General features: G+C 45.1%; 1 protein-coding gene across 9 annotated transcripts in view; it reads right to left on the bottom strand.

Annotated features, from left to right (window-relative positions):
- The window catches only part of SYNE1 (spectrin repeat containing nuclear envelope protein 1), a 566819-nt gene that overhangs the window by 165409 nt on the left and 377759 nt on the right, over positions 1 to 23651 (bottom strand). For all 9 annotated transcript variants that reach the window (XM_056125930.1, XM_056125931.1, XM_056125932.1 and 6 more), the window contains 3 exons: positions 18480 to 18674; positions 16387 to 16560; positions 11192 to 11383 (listed from right to left, as the gene is read on the bottom strand). In XM_056125930.1, coding sequence (XP_055981905.1) covers positions 11192 to 11383; positions 16387 to 16560; positions 18480 to 18674 — 561 coding nt within the window. The remainder of the gene's footprint in view (positions 1 to 11191; positions 11384 to 16386; positions 16561 to 18479; positions 18675 to 23651) is intronic.

Here is a 23651-nt window from a genome sequence, read left to right as displayed (position 1 = left end):
GACTTACCCTTACTCACACCTAGGTTAGCTTCATTCACCTAGACTTGGTCTGGTCTGGAGAATCTTTGTATGACCTTCTCCCAAAGCCTTTCTCTGCTTTATTTCCCTGGAGAAGCCCAGGATCTTTCCTGAACACATTTCTCTTTGTCTTCCCTCACAGCTCTCTAAATTTATTTCAATAAAAACCAATTTGGAAGTGAATGATGCTTGGAGGGCTCGCTCAGGATGGGAGATGCATGCTGAAAGTAGACTATGGACCAAAGATGACGGCCGCTTACTATCTGTATTGCAAACCATAACACCCAAAAGGAGAGAGAGAGTAGAACGGAATGTGCCTGTCACAGAGGGGGGACAGTGTGGTGGTGGTGGGAGGGATACTGGGAACATCGGTGGTGGAGAATGGGCCCTGGTGGAGGGACGGGTGCTCGATCATTATATGACTGAAACATAATCACAAAAATTTTGTAAGTCTGTAACTGTGTCTCACAGTGATTCATTTAAAAAAAATGGTTTACCATTTCACCCCCTTCTGAATTTCTTTCTTTTCTTTTTCTTTTTTTTTTTCACACCCAGCAATGCTCAGGGGTTACTCCTGGCTTCGCACTCAGGAATTACTCCTGGCAGTATTTGGGGGACCATATGGGATGCTGGGAATCTAACCCAGGTTGGCTGCATGAAAGGCAAGCACCCTATCTGCTGTGCAATAGTTCCAGCCCCTCGTCCTGAATTTCTTTTCTGCCAGGGAATGCAAGGAGCCAGGAATGCTTGCATGAGGAGGGCACGGACTTCCCTTTGCTACAAGAGCCTTCAGCCTGAGCATCCAGTGCTGTGCAGAACAAGCGGATTTGGGGCATGGCTTGATGGCTGCCTCGTGGGGCTGGTGGGGCTCTGCCCTGTGGGTGCTCTGAGTAGAACTGACCAGTCCGGACCCAGGCTAAACATGTCCCCTGGTGTCTGAGGTCGGGTGAACAGAGAAGTGGAAGCATTGTTTTCTTGAGGTCACTTCCCTCACTCCCCACTTTATCAAGTCACCCACAACTGTTGCTGGAAACTGAATAAAACACTTTTTTTCAGTATCAACCCTGTGTAAATGGCCTTTGAGAAGCCCAGCAAATAAATTTGGGTTCTCAAACAACTTCATATTTGATTTTGCATTCACTGTATCACTGTCATCCTTTTGTTCATCGATTTCCTCGAGCAGGCACCAGCAATGTCCCCATCTGTCCTAGCCCTGAGATTTTAGCAAGTGCCACATTGAAGGCTCCTTCAGGGTCAGGGGAATGAGACCCATCATTGTTACTGGATTTTGGCATATCAAATATGCCATGGGGAGCTTGCCAGACTCTGCCATGTGGGGAGGATACACTCAGTAGCCTGTCTCTCAAGAGTGAGAACTAGACAATAAGAGGTCGCGCAGATGCAAATGCGGCCGCGCACTTCCGGGTACTGGGTTTTATAGTCCCTGGGTCTTGGCCGTTGATGGGATAACAAAGCGCAGGCGGCAGTTGGTGGGTGTAATGCCTACATACTGGAAGATGGGGAATCTGGGTAGAGGAGGAGCAGTTCCAATCCGAGCAGGCTTGGAGATCTCAGTCCTGGGTCCGGCACATTTGGGTTCCTCTGCCGGTTCCTTCATGCGTGAGGCTCGTCCAAACATGTGGAGAGTGGTTTTAAGCATTTCATATTACCAGTGATAAATCCAGGGGTTCGCCCATGCAAAGTGGGCACTTTATCACTGACCCACATTCCAGCAAATCTCTGGTTTTGCTTTATTTTTTAGAAATGTCTATTTGCCCACTTCTAAGAATCTATCATCCACCCACAGTAATCTCTGAAGGCCCTGATTATTCCAGGCTGACGCCAATGAAGTCACTGTGCAAAACTAGTCCCCCCTCAGATCTCTTCTTATTGCCACGTGTACCCCACCGTGACCAGCTGACTCTTTGGGGCAGACCCCAGCCACTTGCTCTCTGATTTATCCTGGAGCAAAATTTGCTCAAGGAGACTCTGCCTACAGATTACTAGGCAATCTCCAGTCTCAAGCCTCACCCATCTGCTCAGGTTACAATCCTCAGAAAGCTGGTCTTGCAAATGCTTCCTTGCAAGTGGAAAATAACAGTGGAAATGGGCATCTAAAGAATGGAAAATGACAATGAGACTGAGGGTCTAAAGAATGGCTTAGCAACTGGTATATATGCACAGACCCATTTGGGGCTTCTGAGACTTAACATCAAAGAAGGGGAGCCCTGTTTGATTATTGAATCCACAGTGTTAGAGACAAAACAGGCAGCACGGAAACCAGATGGCTAGTACACGTGTGTAGGTCTGGCTTCTCAGTTAGTGAATTCTTCTCTAACTCTTACAGAATGATTTAGTGAATTTAAATCATAACACATAGACCACAGGAGGCAAAAAAAAAAAAAAGTCGAAGGGCCCAGCGCACAGAAAGTTTTTTTCTTTCTCCTGGGGATGTGCAAGCATGAGAAAGAAATGACATAGCACTAAGGACTTTTCCGAGGTCTAATAACAGTTTTCTCTCCCCCCGCTAAGAATTAAGAACTAGGAAGGTTCCTGCCCCATGAATCTCACTGAGGGCAGGGCAACATAAATGGTTTATTTTTGAAATACTAGAATTGGAACGGCTTTTGCCAGGAACATTCCTTGGAAGATTAGTGAGGATTGGGGAAATATTCAACACTTGGGCTGGGGGGGGGGGGGGGGCGGGCGGGGAGGCACTTAGGGAACACTCTCAGCTTCCCTAAGATGAGAATAGATGAAAAAGAACTCAGGTTCCTGGTCAGATTCCACACATCATTGATGACAGAGTTGTTGGGGGTCTGTGTCCCTTCATAGGGACAAGAAAATAATTTGGGGGGCCAAAGAGATAGTATAGTGGGTAGGGTGTTTGCCTTGCACATGTCTGACCCGAGTTTGATCCCCTGCATCCCATATGGTCCTCCAGCACTGACTGGAGTAATTCCTGAGTGCAGCCAGGAGTAACCCCTCAGCATCGCCAGGTGTGACACTCCCGTCCCCAGCTAGGTTAATGGCTCGAGTCCAAGAATGGAAAAATGTGTGGTCCTGCCATGCCGAGGGCTGTTAGGGCCATAGTGCCAGGGCCACGCCGTGCCAAGACTCAGGCTTTTGATCCAGGTCACACTCTTCACTGCTGAGCCATCTCCTCGGCCTCTATCAAGGTTATTTTTCCAGTGGTCAGAGCAAAGAAACCACTCTGGAGAGACCAGCAATATGAAAAGCATCGTTTCTCTTCCCAGAGGAATGTTAAATTGAATTTGATCTGAAACTCAATACCTTTGACTGGCAGGAAGGATCTTCTCCTGAATGTGGATGTCCCTGGGGTTGTGGTTTTTGCTGGGCCTTTGAGAAAGTTAGAGAGAGTTGGAATATTTTCCCAAGTCATAAATTTTTAGGTATAGTTTGCCAGTAAAATTGGCATATTGATTTATCTGTTCTTTTTGACTGGCTTCTATACATATCAAGGAATAATCAGGTCTTCTCTTCCACCCATATTGTTTTCTTTGGACAAGGGGAGCAGGTGGGTTTGATAAGGGCATTCCTTTCCAAATGCAAAGCATCAACCTACCATGAAGCAACATCTCCAATTCCTGAGCCCTGACCCCAGGATTCCATCCCTCTCCTCACCCCCCACCACCCTCCAGTTAAACATTATTTCATCCAAATGAGAAACCTGATCTGGAAAAAGGCTGAGTGGCATCCAGGATCGGTCCTCAGGCTCACAGAGGATGGAAGCAAGGAGCGGACCCTTCCATCCTGCAGTTCCAAAAATCAAGTCTGGGTTCTCAGTAATGCTTTGTTTGGCAAAAGACTTCCTTGACAAATTTAGAATTAACTGTCAGTGAAGATTCTAGATGGCAGCCTTGGTGACCATTCTCTGGAAGATCCTGCATGTACAGGTAAATAACCAGCACAACAATAGACAAAGCTGGGGATGAGGGGTGCCCTGGACCCTGGACCGGCCTGTGAGGAGTCTTGGCTGTCAGCCCTGACCCCAATTCTGTCTTCCCTGAGGCAATGATTTAGGGCCCTGGCCTGGCTTAATCCCTACACAGGGCCAAGTGTCAGGCTGTCCCTGACCTTGCAACAGGCCTCTGGGATAGGTCAGGCTCCCAGCAGAGCTTTATAGGCTAGCAGTGGTGAAGAGAAGCAAAAAGGAAGCCAATGAGACTCGAGACATCCAACTAAAAAGTTGACACTATTGAAAACAAATGCCCTAAATGACAGTCATTAAGTGATTCATTTTGATTCATTTATTTGTTTTGGTTTAGGGGTCACACCTGGTGGTGCTCAGAGGCTTACTCCTGCCTCTGCACTCAGGGATCACTCCTGGCAGTGCTCAGGAGACCACATGTGGTGCCGAGGATTGAACCCAAGTCAGCCTTGAGCAAAGCAAATGCCCTACTACTGTATGACTGCATGGGCCCCTAAGTGATTCATCTTTTTTTTTTTTTCTGCTTTTGGGTCACACCTGGCGATGTACTAGTTTTACTCCTGGCTCATGTACTCAGAAATTACTCCTGGTGGTGCTCAGGGATGCTTGGAATCGAACCTGGGTTGGCCGTGTGCAAGGCAAACACCCTACCTACTGTGCTATCACTCCAGCCCCCTTAAATGATTCATTTTTTAAAAAAAGTTTCTAGAATGAAAAAGGCCCCCAGTGAGAGGAAGAGAATATTCACTTAGCACACATCTGGCAAAGGGTTAATTTCTGAGATTTAAAAGACACACACACACACACACACACACAGAGAGAGAGACAGACACTCACAGAATGTAACAACCAATAAATAATCACATCTAAAGAATGGGGACAGGAAATGAGTAAATGCTTCCTTAAAGATGGCAGAGACAGCTAACAGGCATGTGAAAAAATGCACTGCAATGGCCATCATCAGGGAAATGCGAATTTAAAGGGACATTGGGATATCACCTCATAAGAGTGAGAAGGGCACACAGCGAAAACACTAAAAACAATCAGAGTGGGCCAGGATGTGAGGAAAATGAATCTTGGCTCACTTTTGGCAGAAGCTAGTGTGGACACAACACACACAGTGAAGAAATGAGCCACAGTTATGATCCAGCCACTCTGCCCTTTGGCATCTCCCGCAAGAACACGCAAACATTAATTTGAAAAATGAACTTTCAGTTCTGCCTTCACAGTAGCATTGTTCCCCAGAGTCAAGGTCTGGAAACCACCCAAGTCTCCAAGAATAAATAAAGTTGTACTATACTTCCACAAAGGGCGACTACTCCACTCTATGCAAAACATGAACCCTGCAGCTCAGCTGATGGGATATCGGAGGCTGAGCCAGAAGGAATGCAAGCACCAACTCATCAGTCTCACACACGGAGATAAAGCAGCACAGGAGGGGAATAAACAAGGGCCACAGATCCAGAGCGTCTTCTTGGTTTGCTTTGAGCCCACACTTAGAGTTTCTCAGACTTTGTCCTGGCGCTATACTCAGGAATCACTCCTAGTGGTACTTGGGTATCATATCGGTTGAACTTGAACCCGGGTTAGTCGTGTGCAAAGTAAGCACCCTACCCACCATTCTACTGCTCAGGCCCCAGACCCTGAGATTCTTACCTATAGAACTGAGTTTTCTAAAGGGGAGGGGAGGGATGCTGATACTCTCTAGCAAGTATGTGGCACTGAAGCATTATAATCTTGAAATATTAACAAGAACAGTATTATTAACATTACAGTAAATCACTGTCAACCACTGTTAATGTTAACCATAAATTGTGGTACCTACATTAAATAAAAACAAAATTAAGAAATTTTAAAAAATTAAATTAAAAAAGAGAGCTACCTAGAACAGGAATTGTGAAGCCTTTCTTCACCTGGCTTATGTTTCTTTGAGATTAAATTTACCTACATATGACCATGGGAGGGAAAAAAAAGCATCATGCACGAGACTGCTGATACTTCCTTATAAAACTAAACTGTTGTGTACTCTCAGGTAGGAAAATCATTCCATTTTTTTTTTCGATTTGAGTATATCTTTTTAATTTTTTTTTCTTTGCTTCAGTTCAGAAGGTGGATGACCCATGGACCCATGCATTCTTAAACAATGTAAATTTAAGGTGAATTTCTGTATTTTGTTTTATTTGTATTTATCAAGTGGTAAGTCCAACTATATTTCTGTACGTTCCTGATTTCATATTTTCTTTCAACTGTATTTTTCACACCTTCTTTCCATAATTTTATGAGAGGATCTTTTATTGTTGACTTACAAAATATTTGTGAAACTTAAGGGAACCGATTCCTAACAGGCACAGTTTCTGTATTTGCCTATATCTTCTATTTTCTACTTATGCATTTATTTATTTTGCAGTGCTTGGGACTAGGGATGAAGCCCAAGGACTCAGACATAAAAGGATACACCTCTCTCACTAAAATTTTAGGTAATTTAATTCTTTTTTGGCCACACAGAAATTTAAAATTTCTGCTTCATCATTCTAAAGAAACTATAAAATTCTGGATTTGTAATATATTGGAAAAGGTTCATCTTTTTGAATGTTTCTTTGTTTTTTTTAAAAAAGACCTATACATCCAGATATTTACTGATTTAATGATGACATTTAAAATCTTAATGCAAATGCAATGCCTTTTTTGAAGAAAGGTGCTAAAGGTTTGGAACTGGGAATGCGGGTAATCACATTTCAAGTAGTTTACCTCTTAAAGGTAAAGGTAAAGGTAAAGGCCCTCCCGTTGATCGTCGATTTGCTCGAGCGGGCCCAGTAACGTCTCCATTGGAGACTTTGTTGTTACTGTGTCTGGCATATCGAATACTCTCGGTAGCTTGCCGGGCTCTCCGAGAGGGGCGGAGGAATGGAACTCGGGTCGGCCATGTTGGCCGCATGTAAGGCGAAAGCCCTACCCGCTGTGCTATCGCTCCAGCAAAGTTTACCTCTTAATTTTAATAAATCACGTCTTATGGACTGAGCTGATATACCACCTTAAAATTTCCTTATACATGGGGGTATCTTTTGGAGATATTTATTGTGCTTACTTTTTTATTTATTTTTATGTCATCAGCAATCTATTCCAGTTATTATAATATTGTATATAAATATATTACCAAATTACCAATAATCTTAAAAGAACTTTATTTTCAGAAATTTAGTTATTTCACATTTATCTTTTTATCTTTCCATTTTTATCACAAGTGGGAAATATATGTACCACTCAGCACTTTTTAAAGATTTTTATGTTGAAATGCTAAATATTTCATACTTTGTTGGGAATTTAAATGGGAAACTGGAGTTCTTTTTCTAACTTGGGTTTTTTTCTTTTTTGCATGAAGACATGTTATGGATTATTATCAGGGGGACTCCAATAGGCAGTGTGCAGGTCCGACTCCTGGCTCTGTGCTCTGAGATCACCCCTGACAGTGCCTGAATAACCACAAGCAGTGCCAGAGACTGAACCCAAGCTGACTGCATGCAAGGTAGGCACGAAGCTACCCCTGTACTATCTCTCCATCCTCTCACTTATTTTTTACCAGGCTAGTCATCTTCTGTTGGATATTAGACTTCATCTGTGAATTTCCCCTTTTCCTCCTCCCAGAGAAGCTTCTAATGCTCTTATGAGAACCCCGAGTGCCCTGAGTTTATCTTTAACATTTTCTTTGTGATTTACCTCTCATTCTCACAATTCTCCAAGTCAGTCTTGGTTACTCATAAGTCAAAACTTCCTGGTAACTCTGGATTTTGTATTTGAAGTGAATTATTTGCTTTTCTCTTTCCCCTATAGGCTTTTCATATTTTACTATAGAGCAATATGCTTTGCCTAAACATAGAAAGACCATTAATGCTGTGCTCCTAATATTTGGGAGTTGACTGACTCTGAAATAGATCTACTCCTGGGCAACCATCATAATTACTTGACTCCGACTTCCGTTGCCATAGTTGCCAATACCCTACAAAAGGAGGTCCACCGTGAGACTGGTATGGACCCAGGGTAAGGGAGTGGCAAAGCTACCCGGGCATCAAAATGGGACAGACTAGAGACATAAAAGCACAGTCTTGATGCAAGTTGTCATGACTTAAGAGACGGGGCCCCACAGGAAAGGACTCAAGGTCCCACCTGAGGACCTAGTCTGGGATTTACAGTAAAAGCCTTGCTTGCTGTCGGAGCCCAGAGAACTAAGTTTTGGAACCTATGTCCCTTACTATGTTTATCCAAATAACTGCGAGTATTAATAAGAAGTAAATTTAATTGTTTAATCTATAAAACTAAAGGGAAAGAGAAAAGCAATACAAATGTTCTGTCTCCGTGAGTTAATCGCCCCAAGAAAATTGTCTCCACTGAAATGATCAATCACACCTACATGCAGTTCTATACCTCGAACCCCCTCAGATGCTCTATAAGTATGCTACCAGCTCTGCATTAAACGGGCCGTTTTCACCATCAGTCCATGGTCCCCTGTCTCTTTGTCTCTCTGCAGAGGAGACTGGGGAGGCAGTTCTTGACCACTGAATGTGTTAAACACTCTGCACTCTTGGTGAACTAACAGTCTTCACTTAATGTTTGTTACTGCTTCCAGTAGTTTTCCATAGATTAGGTTTGGTTATCCATGTCATATTATCATAGTATCAGCAAGGAATTAAGAAATACCATGGTTTCTTAGTTATCCTGGCAACAAAACATAGAGGCACTTACCATTAAGCTTCCTTTATGCCTTTTCCTATCCCACCACGGCCCTGCACAGATAGAATCTGAACTGTCAAGACCACACTCACCTCTTTCTTGCCTAGCTACAGCAAAGCCACAGCCCTTACATTTCACTCCACTAGCACCTATTTGGGCTGGAGTGATAGCACAGCGGGTAGGGCATTTGCCTTGCATGCAGCTGACCCGGCCTGGCAAACTACCGAGAGTATCTTGCCTGCATGGCAAAGCCTGGCAAGCTACCCATGACATATTTGATATGCCAAACACAGTAACAAGTGTCACTGTGTAGACGTTACTGGGCCCACGCGAGCAAATCGATGATCAATGGGGGGACAGTGACAGTGACAGCATTTACTTACAGACATGTTAATATTCTCCTTCTCTTTTCAATTTAGAAAAGAGACTTTAAGAGAAGAAAAGGAAGAGAAATGGGGACAGGGAAGCTCCCAGATTATGGAAGAGATCATGAATCTTCCGATTTTAAAATGACATGAATTTCTCTAAGCCCACTTCTTGTAGTCACATGTGCAAATCCCAGGTTTCAATCTGAGCAGCACGGGCCATACTCCAGCCCCAGAACCTCTGGCTATAATCCTAGTAGTCCTTGATCACTGCCAGGTAGAATCCCCTCAAAATGGCAAACACATAACTCCCCAAACAAGTTCCAGTAAATTCAAGTTCATTGAAGTATCTATGGTAAAAAGCAGAGAGCAGAAGAAAGCAAAGCACTCAACTACTTAAAAGCCATGGTTAAAACGAGAAAGAAGACTGGAAACAGGAGAGCAATGGAGCACAAAGAGAATTAAATTCTATCAAATCAACCGTAGCACTGTAGCACTGTCCTCCCAGTGTTCACCCACTGATTTGCTTGAGTGGGCACCAGTAATGTCTCCATTGTGAGACTTGTTACTGTTGTTGGCATATCGAATACGCCACAGGGATCTTGCCAGGGTCTGCCATGTGGGTGGGACACTCTCAGTAGCTTGCCAGGCTCTCCGAGAGGGATGGAAGAATCGAACCCAGGTTGGCCGCATGCAAGGCAAACGATCTATCCACTGTGCTATCACTCCAGCCATCAAATCAACAATCAGAAAAAATGGAAATGAACTAAAGTTGCCTGTGATTCAGAGGTTTTCTAATTAGATCAATGTTTAAAACCAACAAAAGATAGCTAAATATGATTTCTTGAGAAACAAAACGAAAGCATGAGGGGAGAGCAAGTGTGACAACAAAGAAATGTCGAAAGATGTAGAAGGCAAGCATCATCCCCTGCCAATGGAGACGTTACTGGGCCCCCAAGAGCAAATCGATGAACAACGGGAGGACCTTGACCGTGGAAAATACAGAAAGCCTAACCTGTAACAAAATCTTAGTAATCTCTTATACAAGGGCTTAATGGCCCCATAGTAGGATACAACAATCTTTCTTCTAGAGAAACATTTTTTGATCATTCTTTTAGCAAATTATTTATAACAAGCAATATCAAATAAATTATTGGGGGTCTGCTATAGAGTCAGCCTTCAGAGGTGGTTGGGAAAATTGAAAATAATGGTGGTGGGAAGGTGCCAGGGTGGTGGGATTGGTGTTGAGTATTCAGTGTCTGTAACAAATCATCATCAACTGTAGCAATGCACTGTCCTCCTGTTGTTCACTGAGTTGCTCAAGCAGGCCCAGTAACATCACCATTGTGAGACTTGTTGTTACTGTGTTTGGCATATTGGATACATCACGGGGAGCTTGCCAGGCTCTGCTGTGCGGGCGAGATACTCTCGGTTGCTTGTTGGGCTCTCTGAGAGGGGCAGAGGAATCGAACCTGGGTCAGCCGGGTTGGCCGCAGGCAAATGCCCTACCAATGTGCTATCGCTCCAGCCCCATCATCATCAACAACTTTGAAAAATAAATAAATAAATAAATATAAAATGGCTGAAGAGAATTTGTATTTGCTACATTGGGTCAGCTCTTTTCACGTTCTTTTCTTCTACTGCAATAGTGATTCAAGTCATCCTTACAAAACTTCTGTGAAAACCAAGCCATGTTTGTGTAAAGTGGGTGTATGTGCATGCGTGCATGCGTGTATGCAAGAGTACAAGAGTGTACATGTACATTTGTGCATTGGAAGCACAAGTATACATGTGTGTGCAAGTGAGAGGTGTGTAAGTGTATTGCATGCATGTGAAGGAATACATGTATGCATGTACATGCGCGTGTCCATGTGCGTGCATGGACACGTAACGTGCTTTCCAAGCAAGGCATGTGTTTACCTGTGTGGAGGTGCATATGCGCATGTTGCATGTATTTGCGTTACATGGCAGACATATGTGTGGGCAAGCATGTGTGCACACATATACGTGTACGCATATGAGTGGATACAACGTGTGCACGCATATTCACGAGTGTGCATGTGTGTGAGTATAATTCTCCCGACCAGGCCCTGGAGGTGGGTCCGGGCACTGTGGCCCGCTGGTGCCTCACCTGCATGGTGAGCTGCTTGTCGTGCAGGGCGCGCTGCAGCTCCAGGAGGCTCCCTTTGAGTGTGCGCAGTTTCCCGGCCAGCTGCTCAGCCTCGCCCCTGGTATGCGCCTTCCCCTCCAGCAGCAGGTTCTCGTTGTGCACCGACAGCTCTGACAGCGCCACCACCTTCTGCTCGATCTCCCCCAGCATGTTCTGCAACCGAGAAGCAGCATGAATGTCACGTGTCCCACTGGCACCCCTGATGTCCCTTTTCTTTCCCCTCTCCCGCTTCCCATTTCAGGGCCAACCCCTGGCAGCTGGCCACTGGCAGCGTCTACTCCTGGCACATTGCTCAAGGTCAGTCCTGACGGTACTGAGGGCAGGATGGGGCACCGGGGATCAAACCTGAGCCTCTCCCTATAAAGCATATGCTTCCCTTTGACTTATTTCCTGGTCTTTTAGATTTCTTTTCTATCTTTCTTCTTTTTTTTTTGCTTTTTGGGTCACACCCGGTGATGCACAGGGGTTACTCCTGGCTCTGCACTCAGGAGTTACTCCTGGCAGTGCTCAGGGGACCATATGGAATGCTGGGAATCAAACCCGGGTCGGCCATGTGCAAGGCAAATGCCCTACCCACTGTGCTATCTCTCCAGCCCCTCTTTCTTTCTTCTTAAATAGAATGAAATATGCCAAGAGAAAATGCCAATAGACATACAATAAAATATGCCAGTATTAACATATCCCATTATGTATAGGGGTTAAGGCACTGCCTTGACATGCAGCAGAGCCAAATTGGATTCCCAGCACACATGGTCCCTTAAGCATGACCAGGAATTATTCCCCAGAACAGAGCCAGTGAGCACTGATGAGTGTGACTCCAAACCCATATATATATATATATATATATATATATATATATATATATATATAACGTGAACTAGAAATTATGCTGGAAAGTACAAGTAGTAAGTCAACCATTACAAGAACAAGAGCAAAGCACAGAGTCAGCCATTTAGCATTAGACCGTGATACTCATGGCTAATAATCACAATGACAATACACTCAACATCTTTTCTCTCAAGTGTAAGATAATTTTCTCTTTCAAACCACTGCTGCTTTGTGCTCAGTATTTTCAGGTAGCCCTTGGCATCTTTTTTGCTTTTTAATTAATGAATACGATTTCAATGTTCCATTTCCATAATCTGCCTGAAAATGTTCACTTCCATTAAAATTCCACAGTGCTGCAGAATTTTCTTCTTAAATGGCCACTACATCCAGAGCAGCAGTCAAGCAATCTCCTTTCTTTCGAGGTAATGATTGAAAACAAAAAAAGTCAAAAATGAAGTGAAGCAAAACAACTATTTCCTTTTCTTCAGAAATTGGTTTTAGGCTGAACAACAGCAGCAATCCGCCCCAGAGCTCAGGCCTTGGCTGCTGGAAGCTGGATTTATTTATTTATTTATTTATTTATTTTTGCATGCTATGAACTATTTATTTTTTCTCAGTTTTAAGATAGCTTATTTGGGTAAGTTTTCAGCATTTCCAAAATTAGACATCATCTTGCCTTCAATGTAATATTTCTTTTCTTCTTTGAAAAGCTGTTATGAAAGCAATGGTGCATCATCAAATCAGGATGGAAGCTGGATTTAATCCTCACACCGCACGGTCCCCTGAACACAGAGCCACAAACAGCCCTGAAGCAACACTGGGTAAGGCACCCCCAAAACAAACAAACAAAAACTAACACCCTAAAACCAAACACAAAGCCCAGAAATTGTTTGAATTTGATATTCCTGACCTATTCTAAACCCTCTGAGGTGTATTTTCTCATTGATATTCAGTCAGTTCGCTAAGGAGCAAAAGATCTCGTGGACCTGTGCAAAATCTCAATGACCTCCTCCTCAGAATACAGTAGCATGTGGGCTGAGCGTGCAGGGGCCCAGTTGGATTCCTGGTGCCACAGTCTCCTTAAGCAACCAGGGGAGTTGATGAACACGGAGCCAGGAGTTATCGCCAGCACTGTCAGGGGTGACTCCCTCCGGGGGGGGAAAAAAAAGACTTGAGGGCCAAACCCAGGAGAGCTGGGAGTGAGTCCTGGCTTGGTCACTCTCATCAGCACCAGGGGGACCAGGCAGTGCCAGGAGGCGCATCTCGGCTTCTCTGTGTGACAATTGTACACACACTCCAGCCCCCTGAGTGACTCCACTGGCCCCTGAAGATTAGTTGTGAGAAAATAACCCAGCATATTGCAGTCAGGCCCCGTGGGTGAGTGGCCAGTGGGTGAACACACAGTGCTGGGGTTCAGTGCAGGCTCTGACAACATGCGACACACATGCATTCCCACTGGCTCTTCCTCCCTGTCCCCCTTCAACCTCCACTAAGTGTAATTGGGGGCAGGAGAGGTTAAGGAAGTGACTCAGTATTAGGAAACAAACTCTCTATGTGTGGGTCCCTGCGTTTGATCACCAGCACAGAAAAACACAAACAACAACAAAAATTGTCCTCATCCCACTTATATAATTTTTTAAAGTATTTTTAGAGGAATTTTTCTGTGAACACCAAGTGCCCAGGGCCCTAAGAGACACAAGGAAGCCCTAATTTTGTGTAACACCCACGTGGCGGTTATGCAAGTGATTCGAATACTTGATTTGAATCAACCGAGTAACTGGACTTCTAAATCTGCCTCTGTGTACTTCCAGTTCCTTCTAATGTACTCAGAAGGCCATTTACATACTTCAAAAAGTCCCTCAAAACATTATTTGCTACATGGGCACTGGATATAACATAAAATTAGAGATACCCAAAAGGAAGAAGTGGGAGTGATGATAAAACATAATTTTGAAATTATGCATGTGAAATTATGCTAGTGCATGTGGCAATTTCAAGTGCTAGGAGAGAATACTAAAAATAGATCTCTTCAGAGAAGCAGAATTAAAATAAAGGAGGTTAAGAATAGAATCACTCACATGTAACCCTATCCTCTAGGTATCGAAAGAGGAAATGAGGCTTTCAATACACATAGATACTTGTCCAAATAATTTACAAGTTATGATATACAAATACATAAAAAATTAATAATATTGGGGCTGGAGAGATAGCACAGCGGGTAGGGCATTTGGCTTGCACGTGGCCGACCCAGGTTTGATTCCCAGCATCCCATATGGTACCCTGAGCACTGCCAGGAGTAACTCCTGAGTGCAGAGCCAGGAGTAACCCCTGTGCATCACCGGGTGTGACCCAAAAAGCAAAAAAAAAAAAAAAATTAATAATCCATATAATGGATCTCAGATAACACATAAAAAAATATTTTGGCGAGGGCTTTTGGGGCCATACCCGGTGGTGCTCAGGGATTATTCCTGGCTCTGCACTCAAAAATTACTCCTGATGTGCTCAGGGAACCATATGTGATACCGGGGATCAAACCTAGGTCAGCCGTGTGCAAGGAAACATCCTATCCACTGTACTAGCCCTTTTTCTCATAATGCATAAAATTGACCCAAACAGCAGCAGCACACAACATATTAAGAAAAAAAAAGCCAAAGTCCATTAAAAGACAATTTTAATGTATCTTCTCCAATTCTAAAAGGGAGAATTCTGAAGTCGGATGGATGTTTAACCCTAAGGATTTTACATAAGGATTTCTTAAGGACTAAGTTAGTTATGCAAAGTAATTTTTTTTTTGCTTTCCTTTGTTTTGTTTCTGAGGCCACATCAGGCAATGCTCAGGCTTACTCCTGGCTCTACACCCTTTGGTAGGCTTGGGGGTCTATATGGGGTGCTGAGTATCAAAACTAGGTAGGCTATGTGTAACGCAAATGCTCTACCCACTGCACTATTACGCTGGTCCCAAGAAAGCTTTTTAGACATATCCCACTTATGTGTGAAGCCGATATGTCTGCTGAAAATCACTGAAATTCAATGACTGGTACTCGGGATTGCCTTACACTTCTTATAGAGCAACTTCAATGTGCATCTGAAAGTGTCCAGAATGTCAAGAATAATAAATAACTCTGTCTGGACCTAAACTCCGGTGACCTAGCATCACAGGAAGGACATCCTGTTTCAAATCGTCCTTCCCATATCTGATCCTTCCATCTGCCAATCACAGCCCTTCCAGGCTGCCCCCCAAATATATCCGGAATAGAACCAAACATTGAGTAAGCAGTCAGGGACACACCCTATGTTATCCAGAGTCCGACTCGTTATTCATAATCTGACTCACTGCCACAGACTTTCCTCCTTGGATTTGTTTTCCTTTTAGCCACTAAACCTAGATCCCATTGAGGGTTTTCTATGACAATCTTTTAAAAACAGTCTCGGGCCGAAGAGATAGTACTGGAGTTAATGAGCTTGCCGTGCACATGGCAGACTCTGACTCAAAGGCCAGCACTGCATCTGGTCCCCCTGAGCACTTCCAGGAGTGATCCCTGAGCACAGAACCAAGAGTAAGCCCTGAGCACTGCTAGGTATGGCCCCCACCAAAAATCAAAAATGCAAATATTCTTTAGGAACCGATAAATTTATAAACAGTAGGCTCATGGGGCGATCACTCTTTTTTTTATGGTAAAATCATAGCACTTCTTTTTTTTTTTAATGAGTGAAACATCATGAGGTACAGTTGTAGACCTACAAACTTTCGTGCTTGGGTTTCAGTTATACAGTGATTGAGTACCCATTGCTCTATCAGTGCCCATTCTCCACCACCAATGATCCCAGTAGCCTTCCCACCTCCCCACCCATCCCCTCCACCCCACCCCACCTCTGCAGTAGGGCATTCCCTTTTGCTCACTCTTTCCATTAGGGTGTTGTAGTTTGCAATAGACGTATTGAGTGGTCATCATGTTCAGTCTATAGTCTACTTTCAGCACACATCTCACATCTTGAGCGAGTCCTCCAAACACCCTTTATTTGGTGTTCCCTTCTCTAATTTGAGCTGCTTTCCCCCCCTCCACCAGCATGTGCTGCCGGCTTCCAAGCCATGGAGCAGACCTCCTGGTACTGATCTCAACTATTCTTGGGTGTTCAACTCCCATTGGGGTGATTGCTCTTAAAAGACTCAGGTCACGTCTGAATTTCCCTTACGCTCTTGTAGGGTTTCATTCTCTGCTCGCCGTATGTCTAACAGCTGGACACTAATGAACCCCACTAAGCCTTCTGGCCACCGTGTGCTTTGTGATGTGTGATGTGGGCGTATCCCGCAGACAGCATCACTGTACCTGGCAGTCCACCAGCTGGGCCTCCATGTCCATGGGCTCCGTGGGAGTGGCCAGCGCCACGTCCAGCGTGGCCTTCGTGCTCAGGAGCCAGTGGTCCAGCTCGTCAGCCTCACAGCGGTACCTCTGCAGAGCTTGTTCCTGCCGCTGCTCCTCTAGCTGCTCATTCAGTTTCTCCTAGGGATTCAAATACAGCAGAACGCAGACAAACGTGTGAGGACTCAAGGGCCCCCAGCATTGGCCACACCTGGGAATCCTCAAAGAGCAAACAAACCTGCGTGTTACCCCACCCCACTACAAAATTCAGATTTGTTTTCCCTTTTGCTTTATGATTTTGGGGTCAAACCTGGCAGTGCTCTGGGCTGACCACTGGCTCTGTGCTCTGAGATCATCACTCCAGGCAGAGCTCAGGGAGCCACTTCTGGTGTGGAGGATAGAGGCTGGGTCAGTCAGATGCAAAGCAAGTATCTTACCTGCTGTATTATCTCTCCAGCCCCCTGTCTTTCAGGATTTTGGAAGAGGAGGCTGATGATCAGTATTTCCCCACCCCCTTTTTTTTTCTTTTTGGGTCACACCCGGTGATGCACAGGGGTTACTCCTCACTCTGTAGTCAGGAATTACTCCTGGCATTGCTCGGGGGACCATATGGGATGCTGGGGATCGAATGGGGGTCAGCCGCGAGCAAGGCAAATGCCCTACCCACTGTGCTATTGCTCCAGCCCTGTATTTTTCTAATAACATTTGCCAATGAGTTCATGTGTATCCAAAATTAAGCAATGTGTTTTTGAGCAGTACACAGACTGGGCCAGACAGATTATAATGATGGTGCAAATGCACCAAGAATCAGAACGAAGCAATGGCCTGAGATGGTGAATGGCAACACAGAGACTCAGAGGGAACTGTGACAAGGAGAAAAGAAGTCCCAACATGTGGCCCTCCATGGCCACACACAAGTTTGGACAACTGATGACCTGTGAGAGGAAGTGGCCCAGGATAACTAAAGGCTTGGGTGCAAGTGGAAATCCAATCCTGTGGTTTAGGTTTCTGTGTTGTTTTTCTCTAAGACAAATAATGCATGACTTTTACAAGTCTGGACTAATCGTTCTAAAACTCTACAAGATCTTGATAGAAGGACTGGGTTGATATTAATGACTTTTAACTGCTCCTAGGGTACTCTATCTGATTTAAAATTACTTGTAATAATAAATTGTCATTTTTTGAAAGTAATATTTGATTAATGAACACAAATGATTAAATGCAGAAAACCACACTGATTAGACCTAACTCCAAAATAGGCATATGATTTAAATAATCTTACAACAGACCCTTATATCCCCAACTACAGAGCTATGAGAAATTAGTTACAGTGCCACTGATAGCTAAATGAGACAAACTTAGCTTATATAATAAGGAATGCACTGAGAATTGAATTGTGTATCAGAGAATTTGCTAGACTCTGAAAATATTAGGAGATGGAGAAGCTAAAAAGCCACCCTGGGTGGGGGTCAGATGTGCACCCCCCCCAACCTAAATAAAAAATCAAACAAAACAAAAATGACCTCGTGAGATCTCCAGTCCAGCAAAATTACAGGAACAGCAACATGAGCCTCAGATATATACACAGGGCTGGGAATTAAATGAGAACAGAGAGAAAGGGAAACGGCTGCCTTCTAATAAACCACTGTGACCCAAACCATCTCTGTATTAGCTAATATTAAGGAATGAAAGAACCAGATTTGCAAGAGTCATTTTGTGAATTTACATGCTTGAACCATGGTAACAGTCAGCATTTCATCTGTTTTAGTCTCAGTAAGACCCATCATAAAATGCTCTTATTTCAACACAGCCAGCCATTATGCAAATCCCCCTGAGTTATTCATGAGGCACCCGTTGACCACAGATTTGCTTCCTGATTCCCCCGTTTTTCATGCCTGAGGGAGTCCAAGAGGAGAGAAAGGCCACATTCAGGCCACTGGCTGGTTTACCCTGGTCATCAACCACTCAACACTGAAACTGGAATTGCTGGGAATAACCCAGATGCTTCTACCACACACCCCCAAGAACGCAGGGCACCTTCCACATCCCCCGTTAATTACCTCCAAAAGCTGTCGCTTTCCTGACGCCTTCATCTTGATGGTGGACATGCGCTCGGCCAAGACGGTCAGTGTGGACTGCAGGGCCAGCTGCTCGGCGGGGTCTGACTCTGGGCACTCGGACACCAGCTCATCCGCCAGGGACGACTGCAGCTCACTGATTTCCTCTTGAAGCATCAGAATTTCGTCCATCAGCGCCTGAGGGAAGACTGTGCGTCAGACCGGTGGGCTTCTCCCCTGCTGGACTGAGCCGTCTGACACCAGCCAGATCTCCCCAATGCTGGATCTCCCCTACACAGAGAACTACTTCCTCTCCTTCCCTCCCCCCCTCCAAGAAATCACCATGGAGCTGCTGCTCTGCCTGTGACCAAACCTCAGGAAAGAGCCAATATTCAAAAGTGTATGTCACCACGGGTGGAGGGACGGGTGTTTGATCATTATGTGACTGAAACTCAATCACGAAAACTTTGTAACTGTAGCTCACGATGATGCAATAAAAAATAATAATAAAAATGTGTGTCACATGGTGCGGGAGCGATAGTACAATGGGTAGGGCATTTGCTTTGCAGACAGCCAATCAGGGTTCGACCCCCAGCATCCCTTATAGTCTCCTGAGGACCTTCAGGAGAAATTTCTGAGTGCAGAGCCAGGAATAACCCCTGAGCATCACAGGGTGTGACCTAAAACACTCCCCACCCCAAAAATGTGTGTCACCAGGACATATGTAAAATCAACTTTGAATAATCTTCCCGGCCCCTTAATTTTTAGTTTTATCCTTCCTCTTTGATATAAGGGCAATTTGGAGGATACTGCTTACTTTTCATACTTTTATCATATTCCAGGAACTATCTGATATTGCTTTACATTTTGAATCCATCATGATTAACAAAAGCGTTCAATTGAAAAAAATGTCCACCTCTCAGAATGAGTGCACGCATCTGGCAATTTTGCCAAAGTCTCATTTACAGAGGAAGTCTGGAAGACACATCATCAGAGGGGTCTACAAAACCTATTGAAATAAAATTCACTGTTTCAATCCTCCATGTGGTATCCCCCACCCCACCCCCTGAAATATACCTGAGTCTGTAACAGCCCCACGCTCTAACTGGGAAATCTCATGCTATAGATGGGAGAAGTCTCCTGCACACTCCACTGTCATCCTCTCAGTTCTTTCCTACTCTCCCCAGAACTGGCAACGTCTTGGGCTTGGCTTCCCAGCTCTCTGCTCTCTTTTCCCAGTGTCTCCCGGGGGATGTCATCCTTTCCGCTGATTCGATCTGCTTCCTAAAATCATGGCACTCAGTACATCCTGAATGACAACGTCTGTCCAACATCACAGGCCTGAATATTCCACCTCCTACTTGATGGTATCTCCACCTCACCATGCAGTCAGCCCACTGGTCACACACAGTCAAACCTCTGACCCAGTTCCTTCCCCCTGCCCCATACACTGACTGAGCCATACACCCCCTTACACCCTCTAGGCCAGCTGACATTCTCATTTCTTTGGGGAATGAAGGGTTGGGCTACAACCAGCAGTGCTCAGGGCTTCTTACTCCTGGCTCTGTGCTCAGGAACCACTCTAGGCAGTGCTAGGGGAGTCATCTGGTGCCAGGGACAGAAGCTCAGGTTGGCCAGGTACAAGGCCAGAATACGCATTAACCCTGCTCTGTCTCCCTGTGTCACCTCTCCGGCCCCAAGAGCTGATAGTCTGCTAGAATGGCTCTAAACTCGTGTGCCAAGTCTTGGGCTGCCTGCTTACAATTTTTTTCATTTTGTTTTGTTTTTTGTTCACAGCCGGTGATACACAGGGGTTACTCCTGGCTCTGCACTCAGGAATTACTCCTGACGGTGCTTGGGGGACCATATGGGATGCTGGGAATTGAACCCGGGTTGGCCGCGTGCAAGGCAAATGCCCTAACCACTGTGCTATCACTCCAGCCCCCCTACCTGCTTACATTCTTGTCTTTCCCTCTATCTTGCTCCCAAGTCATTCAAGCAAACTTTCCAAAAGGGAAATCAGAGCCGACCTTTAAATGCCTATTTACCTAGTACCTGCAAAATGACCTTGAAACTCCTCAGTGCAGGTGGGGTCTTCCCCGCCTGCCTCTCATCCCACACTCCACTACATTTACTTCCTACAGTTCTCCGCCTTTATTACTCCAGAAACTCTCCTGCCACACACCCTCTTGATCTGGCCCCAGGGCCTTTGTACATGCTAGTTCTTTAAGCCAGCACACTCTCCTTCCCATTCTTCATCCTTCAGATCTCAGGGCAACAGTTCCTCTTTCAGCATAGCCCAGCCCAACCACCAGATCTAAAACAAAATCTCGTGTCTTCTTCCTCCACAGTATCCCGATGACCAATTGCACACGTACCAATGCTTCATTCATTCACCTGGCTTTTTGGCCTCATTCTTTCTAGTTTATGACTTGCTCTTTGGATGGGCAATTGATAGATGAAATTCCTTTTGAGGAACTGAATGATGCATGGGGAAAACAGACCCTAGTATGGGAGGGGCAATCACAATGTCAATTAAAGAAATGAAGGTCTTCCATTGGCCAAACAGTTCAGGGCCTCGGCCCTGTCAATCTTCGGTGTCACTCTAAGCACAGAGCTATCAAGAAATATTCAATAGTAAAGGTCCAAAGGCTGATTGGGGAGACAGCGCAAGGATTGGGGGTGCTTGGCTTGGGAAATATTACATATTTCCCTCTTGCCCTAGCACTGTTGGGTGCATCCTCAGAGATACCTGAGTGCCACAAAGTGCGGTGGTGGTAGACCCTTACCACAACCAGAATGGCTCTGGAGGTCCTAAGCATCACAGGATCAAGGAGCACCATATCCTCCAGCCCTGAGCACTGAAACATGAAGCTCTTTTGGCCTGGTACTGCCAGGAGCAGCCTCAGGGGCCACTGAACAATGTTTGAGTGAGCTCCCCGCAAGCCAAAAGTCAAATTTTAATATGCTTTCCCTTAGAGTAAAGATGTCCAACTAATTTTTTGTTTTGTTTTGTTCTTTGGGTCACACCTGGTGATACACAAGGGTTACTCCTGGCTCATCCACTCAGGAATTACTCCTGGCAGTGTTTGGGTGACCATATGGGATACCGGGAATTGAACCCGAGTCGGCCGTGTGCAAGACAAATGCCCTACCCACTGTGCTATCATTTCAGCCCCTGTCCAACTAGTTTTTAAACTATATCATCACACTGAAATGATTCTATGTCCTGGGAAACATGTGCTGGGATGGACAGCTCTCTGGACGTTACAGACCCTCACACCGTCAGGCTATTGCCGCCCTGATTAAGGACTGGCACGTGCCCAAGATGACAATCCCGGCAGCTCCTTCTCCTTCCTGCCACCACGCAGCTCAGCTGTCAGGCATCACTGTCTGGGCCCTGAGATCCAGGCAATCCACCAGATGTTCTACCTGCTGCCTGTCGTGGTTGTGAGAATCATCCAGGTTGTCATATTGGCCCCTTTGGAGATTGTCTGCTACATGTCTTCTGCCCATCTGGGGGAAGAGAATTGCTTGGGGTCATACCCAGCCATGCTCAGGGGCTACCACTGGCTGTATTCTTCACTAAAATGGTTCCCTCTGTGAGAGAACATTTGTTTCCACACCAAAGGCAAAGATGAACTTGACCTACATAAGCAGTGTGCATTTAGGTCTCTGACTTGTTGGGGCTGGGAGAGAGAGCTGGAAGGGCCAATTGCTCTGCGTGTGTGAGGCCAGATGGATCCCTAGTGCTCCTTAGTCCTCTGAGCACAGACTCAGGAGTAGCTCTCGAACACTGATGGGTGTGGCCCCCAAACCAAAAGAAGATATTAAAAATTAAGAAATTACTGCCCCTTCCCCACAAATCTCTATGTCCATGTTTAAGTTTAATAGAGAAAAGACAAAGCATATCACAAGGCACTAACCACCTGTGACCCTCAAGGCCCAATCACAGAGGCCTAAAAACACACAGAACAACACCCATGAGTTAGCTAACCAAGTGCATTCAGATCTTAAAATAAAATCCATTGTACAATTTAGAGGGGATAACAGGAAAGGCACTGAACTCCACCCAAATTCATTAGATTTAAATAAGTGCTCAGATAAACAATGCAGAAATTAGCACTGCTCTCTGAACAAATATTAAGACCAGGGAAACAGTACAACAGCCAAGCTGGGTTCGATTCCCAGTACCACATATGGTCTTGTGAGCACAACTGAGAATGATTCCCAAGCACAGAGCCAGATGTGAACCCTGAGCAATGCCCTATGAGGGCATTCCCATCCTCACCTCACCCCCCCCCCCATCCAAGAAAGGAACCATTAATATTTCCAAAGGAAGTGCTTCTATTCATGTTTAGGAAACATAAAAACGCATACTGGACTTTCTCACTCACATCACGTTCATCTAAAATTTAGAGATCAGACTTATACAACAGTGCTAAGGAAAAATTACGAGCATTGCAGAAACTAAGAATGGATTTGGACACTGTGATACCATTTGCTTCTCATGAGTGAGGCTTTGACCTAGAATGTAGTTTTGGACAACAGAAGGTGCGGCACTACGGGAAATTACACTTTATGTGCATGTTCTTTCCCCTGGAGTTGAACATTAATGCAATAATGACTCAATGTCAATGCCCAGCAATTATCCTTGATTGGGCGCCATCTCCTCATGGCTGTCTGATCAGCACTGCCACTCTCCACTTAGAAGGATACAAAATAAAATCACGGAGGAAGCCTTGGTGACAATTTCCTTCATTTCTAATGCAGGGAATTACCATGAATGTGCAATTTTGACGTTTCTCCACTAAGTCCCTAGAATAACCCATCATTCTGCTATCTGGTCTGTTGGTCTCTGTTTTCATACTCCTGACTGAGAATGGTGCTGGGTGACGGGGTGCCAGTTTGCATTTTTGATTAGGCCTTCTGGAATGTGGGGGTGAGGTGGGAAGACCACAGAGTCCTGTTTCCAGAAAGCTCTTAAAATCTGTGGGATACAAGGTAGGGTGATGGGGAGCTCTGATGAGACCTCGGCACCGGGAGAAAAGTGAGTCATGAACCCAGGATATGAGCAGCATTGAGGGAGGGCTTGGCCAGCGTTAACCTTCTCCTGGAACACCAGCTGCCCTGGAGCTGAGCGTGTCACCTCTGCCCCTCTAATCCAGCCTCTGG

Source organism: Sorex fumeus, unplaced genomic scaffold (genome assembly GCF_029834395.1).
Source record: "Sorex fumeus unplaced genomic scaffold, SorFum_2.1 ptg000061l, whole genome shotgun sequence".
Classification (NCBI taxonomy): domain Eukaryota; kingdom Metazoa; phylum Chordata; class Mammalia; order Eulipotyphla; family Soricidae; genus Sorex; species Sorex fumeus.
Note: the sequence above shows the minus strand (reverse complement) of the source record. Positions and strands in the feature narration are given on the sequence as shown.